The sequence below is a fragment of the Tupaia chinensis genome, unplaced genomic scaffold (assembly GCF_000334495.1).
Source record: "Tupaia chinensis unplaced genomic scaffold, TupChi_1.0 Scaffold000179_1, whole genome shotgun sequence".
Taxonomy (NCBI): Eukaryota; Metazoa; Chordata; class Mammalia; order Scandentia; family Tupaiidae; genus Tupaia; species Tupaia belangeri.
Genome location: NW_006159654.1, coordinates 3,561,079 through 3,576,444, shown reverse-complemented (window position 1 = coordinate 3,576,444; position 15,366 = coordinate 3,561,079). Strand labels below are relative to the sequence as shown.

The 15,366-nt window shown below is 36.3% G+C and overlaps 1 protein-coding gene across 1 annotated transcript in view; it reads left to right on the top strand.

Moving 5' to 3' along the window:
• The window catches only part of FBXO8 (F-box protein 8), a 47,544-nt gene extending 33,740 nt beyond the window's left edge, over positions 1 to 13,804 (top strand). Inside the window, exons 4-6 of the mRNA XM_006146468.3 lie at positions 6,000 to 6,118; positions 8,998 to 9,194; positions 13,451 to 13,804. Of these exons, the coding sequence (XP_006146530.1) occupies positions 6,000 to 6,118; positions 8,998 to 9,194; positions 13,451 to 13,638 (504 nt within the window). The 3' untranslated portion in view covers positions 13,639 to 13,804. The remainder of the gene's footprint in view (positions 1 to 5,999; positions 6,119 to 8,997; positions 9,195 to 13,450) is intronic.
• The last annotated feature ends 1,562 nt before the right edge of the window (positions 13,805 to 15,366 follow it).

The following is a 15,366-nucleotide window of genomic DNA, read 5'->3' as shown; positions in this document are numbered from 1 at the left end:
GGACACGCACGCACACGCACCCGGCGTGAGTTTTAAGCCACTGGGTCCGGGACGCAAACCGAGGTCGACTACATGGGAGTCCAGCGACATAGCCATTACGCTAACTGCTGGTTCCCCTCAAATCAAGACTCTTTAAACCTTATATTTCTTTTCTATTATTTTTTGTCAGTCATTTCTTGCTCTTTTGGAACTAAAAACTTGAGTTATCTTTCAGTTGTCATTGTCAGACAGAAAGCGAGAAATCACCCCCCCCAGGGGGGATGGTCACGCCGCAATCCCTTCTCCTCCATTCTCCTCTTAGGATCTTGGACACGCACGCACACGCACCCGGCGTGAGTTTTAAGCCACTGGGTCCGGGACGCAAACCGAGGTCGACTACATGGGAGTCCAGCGACATAGCCATTACGCTAACTGCTGGTTCCCCTCAAATCAAGACTCTTTAAACCTTATATTTCTTTTCTATTATTTTTTGTCAGTCATTTCTTGCTCTTTTGGAACTAAAAACTTGAGTTATCTTTCAGTTGTCATTGTCCCTTGACTTGTAAACCAGCATAGTTATCAACACACTCACTTCTATTTTCATATATGTAGCATGTAGACATTTATTTTTTTTTTCAAGTACGTTATTTACTTTCTATTTCTACTGCTTTTTCATGTGTTCAGATCTGGATGGTTGTAGTAACCCACTATCTAAATTTCACGTCAATTATTTCTGTTTGTATTACTGTCAAATTAACATGGCAGACCCATTTCTTCATCATGTTAAAAGACTTCAAGTTACACATAAGATAAAGAATAAACTTCAAATCCTAAAATTTAGCACTGTTTCTACTATAGTTTAGCTCCAGACTTACTCTCATACCTGAAATAGTTCTTCCTCTTTTTTGAAAGTGGCCTTACATTTTATCTTTTACTGCTTGTGCTGACCTAGTACAATATTAACTGAAATACTCTCTGTGTTCTCCTCCTTCAGAGCTATCTAAACCACTACCATTCCTTCAAAGCCTGATCTCTACTAGGAAACCTCACCCAAATGTCTTGTTCCATGATGATATTTCCTTTCATTAAACTACTGAAACACTTATTTTCATACCCATTCATTAAGGCTTTACTTGACCACCTTATAACATTGATTTGTCATATATGTATATTCTAGTTATTTATGTACCTGTCCCTTTGCCACAAATAAATTTTAAATTTTCTTTTTTTTTTCCTTCTCCATTCTCCTTTCGGGATTTTGGGCATGCATTCACACATATGTGGCATGATTTTCAGGCCACCAGGTCTGGAATTCAAACTGCGATCTACAATGTGGGGAGTCCAGTGCCTTAACCACCACACCACCTACTTGACCCCTAAACTTTAAATTTTTTAAAAACAACAGTGCCCCTTCCTTCCTCCCTTCCTCCCTTCCTCCCTTTCTTCCAATGCCAGAGTATAAGAGGGCCTAAGAGAGAGAGAAAACACACTCTGTAAAGGGGCCTGATCACAGCAATCCCTCCTGTATCCAGTTATTCATCCTGCCAGGATCTTAGGCATGTGCGCATGTGTCTGACATGTTTTGTTTTGCTTGGTTTTTTTTTGAGAGGTTTTCGCTATAGGGCGCGTGTGCTTGCCCGACAGACAGAGAGACATAGAGACAGAAAGCGAGAAATCACCCCCCAGGGGGGATGGTCACGCCACAATCCCTTCTCCTCCATTCTCCACTCGGGATCTTGGGCACGCACGCACACGCACCCGGCGTGAGTTTTAAGCTACCAGGTCCGGGACGCGAACTGCGGTCGACTACATGGGAGTCCAGTGACATAGCCATTATACTAACTGCTGGTTCCCAACCTGCCTGACATGTTTTTAAGCCACTTGGGCCAAGATTCAAACTGGCTCCCTCTGCATAGCACAGAACTGCCGTGCTATGGAAGCAGCCCAAAAGTCTTTTTTTAATACCTCGGTGTCTGTTACTGAATACCCTGTTTATAGTACATTGTGTTTACAGTATTTTAAATGAATATGTAGACAGGCCTACCACAATGGCACAGGTTTAGTTTCCAGACCTCCCTGAACATACCAGGTACAATGGTACCCTCCTGTAATGCTTTCTGACTGAGAAACTGGCACAGAGGATTATGACACCAAAGACAAAACTCTCTCAAAAATACATCACTATTCCTCTCACTCAAAAACAAAAACAAACAACAAAATGCATTTTAAAAATATGCAAATAATTATAATATGTTTTGATATAATATTTTAGAAAAGCTTTAAAGTAGATAGATATATTTGTGTGTGTGTGTATATATGTATATACATACATATGTATGTATATATAACCATTTTTATAAACTAGTGTCTGAATATTCATTTTTATATCTAAGCACAAAATCAAATGGATACTTTCTGAAAGACATAATACTAGGAAGTTTAAGATTTGTAGTATAGGACTGGACTCATAGACTAGTAGTTAAAGGAGCTGAATTCTACATGACTGACAACAGTTTGAATCTTGGCCCTGGTGACTTTAAATATATATGGGGCATGTGTTTGTGCCCCAACCCTGACAGGATGAAAAATGGAGGGGAGGGATGGTAGTGTGACCAAGTCCCATGGGGACAAATGCATGTGCCCTCTAGCAATAAAAAATCTGCTGCATAGACATTATATATGAGTTTATTTTCCAACAAAATATGAGGCATAATGTGTTTTCATAATATGAATTTCATTTATCCTCCCATAATTTTCTTTTAAAACTATTTTTTGGCCAGTAGTTTCCTTCCAGCTGACAAGAGCTTATCTTTATCCTATGGAGATAGCCTTCTGTAGGACTGACACCATCATGATCTGTGTCAGTTGTCTAACAAAAATGTCTTCGAATTCTCCTCACTTGAAAAAAAATGGCACCATGACTGCAACAATTCAGATAACTGTAAAAGTTGAACAGAATAGTTTGTGTAAGAGAGTGAAAATTTAAATAGCTTAAACAAAGTGAGTAGTAGTTTGAAGCTCATACTTATTTTGGATATGTGAAAAAGGAAAAAAAAAAAATTGAACCAAACAAGTGATAGACTTGGTCTTTGAACAACTCAGCTGTAGTTGGAAACATGCCCTTTCTTAGGAGGTGCTAACCTGTCTGCCTATAACTGATGCTGCCTGTGTGCCTTCACGCACCTAGCATAGAGATTTCTAACCTGGAGGTATTTAATGTCAGTTTTAAAAATGCATGCATCCAGTATTCTGGGGAGAACTTGTATAGCCTTCCCAAAGGGTCCATGGCCCAAAAAAAGAGCTTAAGATCTTCACTAGAACTACACACAATGTCTGTTCCTTTTTCTTGTGACACAGCCTTTCAGATGTCTTAACCTTTTCCTAAACATTCTCTTTGTTAGCCCACATCCCTTAACACTTCTTATATAACATGCATTAATCTCAGTATAGACTAATATTAGCGTCCATGACTTCCTTCACCTGTAAGGCACTATGCAAGATGTGCACACCTGCACACACACACATGCACACACACCGCTGAGAGTTTTATTCTTAACAGATCACTAACATACTTCCCAGTTTAGGAATCTTTCTGTACCATTCTTCTAAAACTTTGTTAAAGAATAAAAACACTTACACCATTTATTAGGCAACTATACAGTTTTTCAACAGATCTCAGGCAGTGTTTTTTAAAACATATATATCATTGTTTCATAAAAAGCCAGGGATTTGGATCATTGCCAGCTTGCTTATTAGAGACAATTATGGTCTGGTCCCAAGTTGTCTTTTTTTACCACTCACTTTCATGGCCCTTCTAAAGTAATTTTTTATCTCCAGAGAAATTCTAGCTTGAAACTGATGCCTCTCCATTTTTTATAAAACAAAAAGGTTAGCTTCTTTCAAGCTATATTCTTAGTTTTCAGGATTGAGTTTAAAACTCTTTGATTGTTTATGTGCTTATTCCTATGTGTTTGATTGATTTTGTAGAACTTGGGTTGCATTAGATATTAAATTCTCACAACACGTGTTCCATAAAAAAGGAAAGAACCAACAGCGTATTGTGATGCTTACATGAAGCAAATATCAATGTTATTTTAGAACTAAGTAGCATCAGATGATATTAAAATGGCTGGTATCATGTAGTTAGATAACTATTAAGAAATGCCATTTAATGGATATTATTAGTGAGTTTGTTTATGTTACATAATTTTTAAAATTAGGATTAAATACTGATTCAGTTATGGATAAAGAATCTATTAAATAGTACTTAATTGACATTTTTTATCTTAAACTCACTTTGATTAAAATTAAACATTGGAAATGATTCTAAATTTTTATTATTTTTTTAATCCGAGGAACTTTGGAAACAATTAAATTGGACTTAACCTTTGCTAAGCTGATCAATTAAATATACAGTCAACTCTCGTTATTCAAACTAATGGAGGAAAGGATGGAACAAGCATTAATATTTCTTTAGTTCTTGCCCCCTCAGGGAGTTGCTGAGGGCGTCATTCCAAATAAATACATATTTTGGCTTTCAGTCTTGATTATATCATAATTTCTAGCCCCAAATCCAGGATTCAGTCTGAAATATGGCTTTCAGTTGAGTTGACAAGATTCATGTTTTCACACTCTGCTCTCTTTTATGTACTTTTTAAAAATCTGGGCCTTAGCATTCCTTTTGTACTATTAAAATTTGCATGAAATATAATTTACCTGTTAGGATATTATACTGATTGCTTACCAAGTTAGTGTTATATAAAAAGTCTTATATTAGAATTATACTTTATAGGTAATTATAGCCTTTCAAAAGCATTACCAAGTTGCTTTTTAAATTTTTTAATACAGAAATTTTATGACAAAGTTTTCATCTTGAAGAGTCTTTTATACAAATTCTCCCAACTTTTAAAATTCTTAATACATGCAACATTTCTGAGTACCATGTAAGTGCTTATAAAGTAAAGAAATGCTGAAGGAATTTATGTGTGAAAACAGTATGTTCTGTGTATATAATACATCATTTTCTCTCCCAATTAACTGCACACAGTGTGCTAGTATCCAGACATTAGCATTCATGGGAATGTGTGTATCTGGATAACTGCAAGTTGAAATAAACAAACCTGCCTTTTATTTCAATACCTACACATTCAAATCCACCTAAGACATCTATTTGAATGTGACTGCCATGTATGTGAGAGAATACTGGTTTCAGCATTTAATTATTTTGTTGATGTTTGTGGTTGTTGTTATAAATGAAAGTAGGTACAGATTTATGGGTAATGCTTCTCTGGAAAACTTTGCATGCAGAGAAAAGGAAATTCAAAGATAAATCCTACGAAAACCATTGAAATTGTTTGTCATACTATGTTCACCTCATTTGTGTATTGTAGCTAGACTCATAGAATGAAGCAATACTTAAATTCAACCCTTTAACCACTGTAGAGCTGGGCCTACTATAAGTAAAATAACTTACTATTATTTTCCCAGAAAAAAAAAATACTAGTCTTTGATTTAGAGTTTCTTCTTCTTCTTCTTCTTCTTCTCCTCCTCCTGCTCTTCTCCCTCCCCTCCCCCTCTCCCTCCTTCTACTTCTTCTTCTTCTTCAAAAAACATATGCGAGTATGTACCTGAGCTTTAAGAAGTCATGTTTTTTTATTAGGCAGGAGAAGTTTTTGTTACAAGGCTTATTTTAAAGTCTTTATTGTGGTTTCTTCTGCATCTCCTCCCACCTCCAGCAATTAAGCCATACTTCTGTATAGTTTTACCTGAAATAGGTCAAAAATTAAATTAAGATTTCTTTAGGAGTCTTAACTTTGAATTTCCTACTTTTCATTGCATGTAAACTATCAGCCACAAATAATAGTTTCAGTTCAAGTTCTAGCTTGTATTTTGCATGATACAACTATAAAAGCCTATTAATGCTGGAAAGAATTTAGAGCTATTGTACTGCTATTGCCTATATGTTAAAATTCATAAATAAGGATTGGTTTTATTTATGTTGACTTGCTTTTCTGCCTTAGGGAGTGAACTACTTTATGTCCAAGGGTATCCTAGATGATTCACCCAAGGAAATAGCAAAGTTTATCTTCTGTACAAGAACACTAAACTGGAAAAAACTGAGAATCTATCTTGATGAAAGGTAAAAAAAAAAAAAAAATTAAGTTGTCATCAGAAACGAGTTAAGTAATGCTTTTGACAAGTTAACTTTGAAAACTACACTACATAGCAATTATCTAGTTGTAAAACTGAGTAATGACAGGGAAAAGTTTTCTGTATCTTACATATCATTTCTTCTGTGGACTTTTAACATGCTGATGAAAAAGTTGGCATTGTGGGTACAAAAAAAAAACTATATACCCGCAAAAAATGGAAGCCCAACATCTTCATAATAGCAAATCAACGTATTTTTATTGCCAGAGGATGTGTGTGCTTGTGAAAGAGAGAGAGAAAGAAAACCCCCTTAGTGGGGCATGGTCACACCACAATCATTTTTTCTGTGTTCCTCCAACCTGTCAGAATTTGGGGCATGTACGCACGTGTGCCTAGAGTATTTTTCAAGCTGCTGTGACTGAGAGAAGAACCGCAGACAGCCATATAGCTTCTAACTCCCAACGCACAGCCCTTAACCACTGCACTGCAAGTTTGATCATCAAGTATTTTTGCAGAAACTACAGCTCTGACTTTTTAATGGAGTTAATTTAACTGTTTAGATAACCAAAAGCTCTAAATTCTAAAATTGTTCATATAAAAATCTCATACAAATTGTAATTATAAACCCACAAATTTGGGAACATTTGATGTGTATATATTTGCAGGTAAATGCCACACAGAAGTGTCATGTTCAAGTTTGAGAATTCTGAAAATGTGGCATTTTAATAATGTATTTTACAGACAGAAATAATGGCTAGTATGCTATTTGGTTTGCTAGTCATTTACTTGTACTCTAATTCTAGTTATTAATAGACATAAAAAGATTGGGACAACATTTTGATGTGACATCCCTGAACCACCGTTTTAAAATTTTAGATCTCATACTAGTGTCTGCTTTTTACTGTAATTCTCAATCTTTTTTATTTCTCAGGATTTTTCAACAATAATATGCAAATACTCATCATATTCTGGAAACTTTGCAAGACAATAAGAGTACATAAATTATTGGTTAAGATATAATCCTTGTCTTTGAGGAGTTTATGATTCAGAATACTGTTCATTAGAAAAATTTTCTTTCATAAAGATGGTGGCATTAACTTTTTTTTTTTTTCATGATAGATTTTTGTTATGGAGCACACATGCTCATGAGAGACAGAAAGACAGAAAATGAGAAATTGCCCCCTAGAGGGATGGCTGCGCTGCAGTCCTTCTCCTCCATTCTCCTCTCAGGATTTTGGACACGTACATACATGTGCCCAGTGTGAATTTCAAGCTGCTGGAGTCAGGACTTGAGCGACAGTCGCCCTGTGGGAGTCCAGCACCTTAACCACTACACCACCTGCTGGCCCCAACATTTTGTACTTATGTGCTGGGTACCAAGGAATCAGCTTTCTTCCTAAGAACTAGATCTTTCTGGTTTAGATATTTTAAGCTTTGCTGGTCATATGCTCTCTGTTGCAGCTGCTTACAACTCTGCCATTGTGTTGTGGAAGCAGACGTGTACAATATGTAAAAAAATTGGTATTAGTATGTTCTAATAAAACTTCATGTATAAAAACAGCCAGCATGCCCACTAACTTGTTTGCTTATCTCTGCTATAAACAGTTGGTAAAAATTGAAGATTATTATCATAAAAAAATGATTGAGTTCAGTAAGAACTGGAAAGTATTTTAATAAAGCATGACTATATACTAGAATGCTATTGATTAAAAGCTTAAAGATATATACAAACGAAAGTATTTATGTAATTGCAAATTATTTGTGTATTGATAAGATTGCTACATCCCTAAGATGGGATACTGTGGAGACATTAAAAAGACTGAAGCAGATCTATGTGTAAAGATACAGAAAGTTGTTAGCAATATATTATATGAAAAAAGGAAGTTATAAAACATTGTGTGGTACATGTAGACATTTTTTAAATCTATGTAAGTAGATTTTACCTCTGGAGATGTGAATTAGTGCAGTAGCTGAAAACTTTCATAATTAAAACAGAAATAAAGAATGTTAGTGCTACTTGGATTTAAGTAAGAAGATACTAACAAAGAAGTTTCCTTTTTGCCTTTTTTTTTTCTTTTCAATTTTGCTGTAGAGCATGTATGTGTACCTGCAGAGAAAGAGAGAGAGAAAGAAGGAATGTGAGAAAGCATCCTCACTGGGGGGATGGCCACACCGCAGTCCTGTCTCTCCCATTCTCTTCTCAGGGTTTTGGCCATACATGAACTCACATCTAGCATGTCTTCCAGTTCCAGGACTCAAACAGCACAGCTGGCCAAGTGGGATGCAGCCACCTTCACCATGCCACCAACTGACCCAAAGCTGCCTTTTTTAATAGTACAAAATTTTTTTCATTTTTTAAGTAGAATTGCTAACTTAACCTTATTTTGTTTTGTTGTAACCTTTTCATAAAAGATTTCACAATAATGAGATCAGCAGGTGACATAATGGTTACATCACTGGATTCCCACATGACCAACCGTGATTCAAGTCCCAAACCTGGCAGTTTGAAATTCACACTGTGTACATGTGCGTACGTGCCCAAAATCCTGAGAGGAGAATGGAGGAGAAGGGATTGCCGTGGGAGTGATTTCTCTCGCTTTCTGTCTGTCTGTCTTATCTGTCTCTCCAGCGAGTGGATACACCCTATAGCAAAAATCTGTCTAAAAAAAAAAAAGATTTCACAATTGTTTACACTTCTTAAGTAATCATACTTAGATTTTTTTTAATTTTAAGAGGTATATATAATCTTACAGGTTTAGCTTGTCTGTTAATAAAGTATTTGTATCAAAAAAATGACAGTTCATGATTTTTCTTATCACTCTTTTTCATAGTAAAACTTTAACTAATGCTACCTTTTTCTCTTTTTAGGAGAGATGTCTTGGACGACCTCGTAACCTTGCATAATTTTAGAAATCAGTTCTTGCCAAATGCACTGAGAGAATTTTTTCGTCATATCCATGCCCCTGAAGAGCGTGGGGAATATCTTGAAACTCTTATAACAAAGTTCTCACATAGGTTTTGTGCTTGTAACCCTGATTTAATGCGAGAACTTGGCCTTAGTCCTGGTAAGAATGCATATGGTATTTTACTTTCTCTTTCTCGCTCTCCCTCCTTTCCAGGTAAAAAAATTGTAGTGTATGAGACATTTTCCTCATTGTGGGGGAAAACACCTCTGATAATTACAAATACTTGTTTTACTGCTTGTAGTGGGGCTACTTCTATGTAATATATCATTTAGTGTGAGCTTAGAAAGAATACTTTAGACAGGGGCCAGCAGGTGCCATAGTGGGTAAGGGCACTGGACTCCCACATGGCTGACTGCTGTTCTAGTCCCAGATCTGGCGGCTTATTTTCTCTCTCTCTCTCTCTCTCTCCCCGTCCCTCTCTGGTCAAATCAAAAGTAATAAAGTTAAATAAAATAATTCTTGGAAAAAAGAAAAGAAAGAATACTTTAGAGACTAGGAGGTGGCACAACAGTAACACAACTGTACCCCTATGGGAAAGGTCCTGGGGTCATATCCTGGAACCTCTGAGAATACCAGGCGCATGTACAGACAGCTGTGATCTAGACAGGCTGAGATGGGGTGGGGGATCACAGCATGAAGAACCTTCTGGGAGTGCTTGTGTCTCCCTTTCTCTCTCTCCTTTTTCCTCTCTCACACCCTCCCTCAGAAGAAATAAGTAAATACACATTAGAAAAAAATGAATAGTTTGTCATAGCTGCTGTGTACATGGTAATTAAAGTATTTTAGAAAGAAAGTTAGACTTAGCTACATAGTTCATTAAAATTATTCTTGTTTTAGTGTTGAATATTTCACTGATCTAATTGAAAATGTGCAAAATTATTTTTAAAGCTTCTAGTAAACTAGATGTCACATAATTAACACCATTTTTTACTGAAAATAATTTAAATACAACTAATTTTATAGTGTGTGTATGTAAATAAATATATAGAGAGACAGATTTCAAAGTTTGTGAAAATAAAATTATGGATAAAAATTAAGAATATAAACTTTATTTTTCCCAACATAGGCTCCATCACATTTAAGTGGTAAGTGATACCAGCCATTTAGACCATGCCTACAGAATCAGGGTCCTGAGAATTTAATCATGCCAAGGCAGTCTTTTTTTTTTTTTATGTTGATTACTGAGGAAAAATCACTGCCCTTTAAAGTTGTTTTGTTTTGTTTTGTTTTGTTGGGTTTTTTTTATAATTAGGAAACCAAAAAGAAGTCAGAAATAGCCAAATCAGGACTGTGAGGTGGATGCCTATGATTTTCCCATTGAAACTCTCCATCATTACCCTTGTTTGATTGGAGGAATGAGCAGGAGCTTTGTTCTGGTGGAGAAGGGTTCTCTGATGGCGCTTTCCTGGGAGATCTTCCAAAGCGTCACTTAACTTTCTTGAAACACTCATAATAAGCAGATGTTACGATTCTTTGGCTCTCCAGAAAGTCAACAAGTAAAATGCCTTGAGGATCCCCAAAACTGTTGCCAGGACCTTTGTTCTTGACTGATTTGCTTTATTTAGACCATTTTTCTCTCCATGGCAGTCATTGCTTTGATCATGCTTGGTTTTCAGGGTTATACTAGAAAAGCCACGTGCCATCTCCTGTTATAATTTTTCCAAGAAATGCTTCAGGGTGCCAGCAAATGGCATAAAGTTTACATTGCTGGACTCCCACATGGCCATCCTTGGTTTGAATCCTGGACCCAGTAGCTTAAAAAAAAAATCACACCTGGTGCATGTTTGTGTATGCCCAAGATCCCAGGAGAAGAATGGAAGAGAAGGGATTGCTGTGTGGTTACTCCCCCTGGGGAGTGATGTCTCACTTTCCCTCTCATTGTCTCTCTTTCTCTCTCTCTCTCTCTCTCTCTGTTGAGCACACACATCCTATTGCAAAAAACACTTTAAAAAAAAAAAAAGCTTCAGAATCTTAATCCCACTTGTTTAAAATTTCCATTTAAAGAGGCTGACAGGTTACATGATGGTTATGGCGCTGGACTCCCACATGGCTGACCACAGTTCAAGTCCTGGACCTGGCAGCTTGCTTTCTCACTTTCTCTCTCTATATCCCTCTCTCTCTCTCTTTCTCATCAAACTAAATAATGATAAAAATAAATAAAATAATTCTTTAAAGTTTTCATTAAAAATTATGCTCTTATTTGAAGCTGATCTGGGTGCAAAACTTTGGGCCCCCATCAAGCAGAAAGTTTGCTTGGTTTTAATTTTTCAGTCAGAACTGTGTAAACTAAACCAATTACGATGTCAGGTGTTGGCCTTTGTTTCTACTCTTAGTCGTTATTCCTCTTCAATTAGGGCACAAACAAGATTAATATTTTCCTCCAAAATTGATGTGGATGACCTTCTACTATAGGCATCATCTCCAACATTGTCTGATCCCCTCTTAAAACAAGTTATCAATTTGTAAACTGCTGATTTATTTGGGACATTATCACTATTAACTTTTTATAAAGCATCAGTGATTTTACCACTCTCCTACCCAAGTTTCACCAAGAATTTGATGTTTGTCTTTGCATCTATTTTTAGCAGAGTTCATGTTTCTCATAATAAGGGCACTTTCAAATTAATGTCTTATCCTTCTTATTGCCTCAACCTCAGTACTGGTCAAATATGTTACAATAGTATAGGTTTATTTTGGTACAAAGACTTTTTAAATGTATATACAGTTTTTTTCTCTCATAATACATATTTTTCATGAGGTTTTGAAGACCCTTCATATATGTTTTTTGTGCATGTGTAGTATAGCCTGTGTCCTCTAGATTTTTGTTTGTTTGTTTGTTTGTTTTTGCTATACGGCATGTGCATTTAACAGAGAGAGACAGAGAGAAGGGGAAGTGAGAAATCACCTCCTTACCCTCAAGCAGGGATTGCCACACCACAATCTCTTTTTCATTCTCCTTGGGATTTGGGGCATGCATGCACATGTACCCAGTGTGATTTTCAAGCCTCCATGCCCACACCTGAATCATGGTCAGCCATATGGGAATCCATTGCCACATACTGGTCCCCTTCTAGATTTCTAAAATTAAAATTTGATATAGCTTTATTTAATCTGTTCATATCAAAAAAGAGAATTTATTCGAAATACCCGCCGTGCTGCAGAGATTACGAAACATTTACCTATGATGTGAAATGTGTTGAACCTGCTTTACAAGACATAATGTTTAACTTAGCTCTCTTAAGACTGTAGGGTTCCAAAATAAAAATGTTATAGTAGCAAATATATTTCTTACTATTTTAATTTTTTTTTTTTTTTTTGGAGAGGTTTTTCCTATAGTGCACATGTGCTCACCAGAAAGACAGAGAGAGACAGAAAGACAGAAAACAAGAAGTCATTCCCTGGGGGGATGGCCACGCTGCAATCCCTTCTCCTCCATTCTTCTTTCAGGATCTTGGGCATGCATGCATACGTGCTCAGCGTGAGTTTAAGCCACCGGGTCCAGGACTCAAACCACAGTCAACCACGCAGGAGTCCAGCAACATAGCCATTACGCCAACTGTTGGTCCCAATTTTAATTTTAATATTAATATTAAACATCAAATATTGCCCTGAGCATATATAAGGAATAAAATTATTTGTTGCATGATGCTCAAGCATTGCAATCTTTTCCCTAAAGATTGACCCTTGAAATTATTGGGTTGGAAAACTTACGACTCATTTTTGCATGGAAAAACGTATAAAAATATATGTCTTTTCTGCTGACCCAATATTATGTAAATGCCATGGATATTTAAAGAACAAATAATAATTTAATAATCTTATGGATTTTTACATTTTCTAGTACCAAATACCAAATACCAAGTGTATTTTCTTGTCATTTAAGATGCTTTCAAAATTCAGGCAGGCTTTTGTATAAGCATTTATGTAGATACGTTGCTGTTTTTTTAGAATAGGGATAGAAATATACTGATAATACAGATATATTTCATACAAATTTATTTATTTATTTCATAGATATTTGAGGGGAAATATTACATCTGAAAGCAAAAATGAAAATAAAGTCAGTTCTAAAATTTCAAGTACAGAATGAGTTTTCAGTATAAACAATTGTAAAGTTATTTTAAATTGAAGAATTAGTATTCAGTTACAGTAACGGTCCCAGGACTGGAGGATTTCCAGGATGCAAAACTTTCAATACTAAACTGGAAGGTCCCAGGCCAGCTGGGCTGGATTGAAACCCTACGTTTAGCTATGATCTTACCTCAATATTGTGAATATTTCTGCCTTATAAAATGCCTTTGGGATCATATTTTTTAAACCAGCTCATAATTGGAAGTGTTTCTTTTCTCTTCCAGATGCTGTCTATGTACTGTGCTACTCTTTGATTCTACTTTCTATTGACCTCACTAGCCCTCATGTGAAGAATAAAATGTCAAAAAGAGAATTTATTCGAAATACCCGCCGTGCTGCTCAAAACATTAGTGAAGATTTTGTAGGGCACCTTTACGACAACATCTACCTTATTGGCCACGTGGCTGCATAAAAGCACAATTGCTAGGACTTCACGTTTTTACTTCAGACTAAAACTACCCAAGGACTTAACAGATACGGGGATTACTTCAGTGCTGGTCATTCTAGCCTCTGTATACAATCAAGCTTGAGTGTACAACCTTTTTTCTTTAACTTTTTTTCTTAGTAATTTCCTTGGGGAACTAAAGTAATTCTGCAAGATTTTTCTTAATTTTGCTTATCATGTTTTGCACAAAGCAGAGCCATTATCTGACACAGCTGTTAAAGAATGTTAAACTGACATACATTATACTCTAAAAGATGGTGTATTTGTGCATTAGATTTGCCTGAAAAACTTTATCCATTTCCATTCTTTTTTAAAATACCATGCAATGTGTATATATTTAACTAAAGAGATTTATAATCATAATTATTTTATTGTAAAGATTTTAACTAAAGTTTTTCCTTTTCTCTCAAACTGAGTTCTGAAGTTTATTTGATTCCGATCTGAGATTATTGTTGTCTTCATAAAAGTTGGATAAGAGCAAATGTTTAAAGTACAGCTTACTTAACATTTAACTGATCATTAAAATGCACAGCTTTGGATAATAGAGAACAATATTTATATGCCGAGTTAAAAGTTACCTCTAAGAGAACTGGCCCCATAGTGCAGTGATTAAATGCCGTGCATAGGGACCCAGTGGCCAACCACAGTTGCAATCCTGGCTTCAGTGATGTGAAAAATACGCCGAGCGCATGTGCCTGTGTGCCCCAAATCCTGACAGGATAGGGAAATGGAGGAAGAAAGACTGCAGCATGGTCACATCATATTGGGGTGGGTAGGCAAGTGTGCTTTCTCTCTCTCTCTCTCTCTCTCTGGCAAGAAAAAATAAATAAATAAAATACCCACTCTCAACAACCACACCTTAACAACTGCAATTAAAATAAATGTTACCTTTAAACAAAAAACATAAGCTTTGGAGTGATACATTATGTAGTAGTAGAAGCTAGGAGGAGAGATTTAGGGGAGCAGAAACTCCTTACTAAAGGTGAAGAAGCCTGGCTTCCTCCAAGATGTAACCCTTAGACAATAGTGGTTAATATAACTGAAATAGTTGTACTACAGAGTTTTGAAGCACAAATCGTAACAAAATTTTCAACATCAGAAGGACTTTTAGGCTAATAGTGAACAATTTTTAAGATTCTGAAGCTAATTAAATTTTCTCATGTGTATAATTTTGAATTCTATGACAAAATAACTCAATTTTTTTCTATAGCTTTTTGCCATGGGGCACATGTGCTCGATGAGAGAGAGAGAGAGAGATGGTGAGAGTAAAAATGGGAAATAACTCCCCAGGGGGATGGCCATGCTGCAGTTTCTTCCTCTCCGTTCTCCTCTAGGGATTTTGGAAATGCACACCCAGCGCCAGGCATGATTTTTAAGCCACTGTGCCAGAAACTTAACTGTATTGGCCATGTGGGCATTCAGTGCCTTCACCATGTCACCTGCTGGCCCCAATTCATTCTGATTTTTAACTTAAAAACTGACTTACCTGGGACAGCAGATGGCATAGTGGCTAAGGCTCTGGACACTCTCACATAGCTGACCACAGTTCGAGTCCCGGACCTGGTGACTTGCTTTTTCACGTTTTCTCTCTCTCTTTCTCTCTCTCTCTCTCTGTGTATGTATGTGTGTGTGTGTGTGTGTGAGAGAGAGAGAGAGAAAGAGAGATAAAATTTTAAAATAAGTGAGTGAATGAAT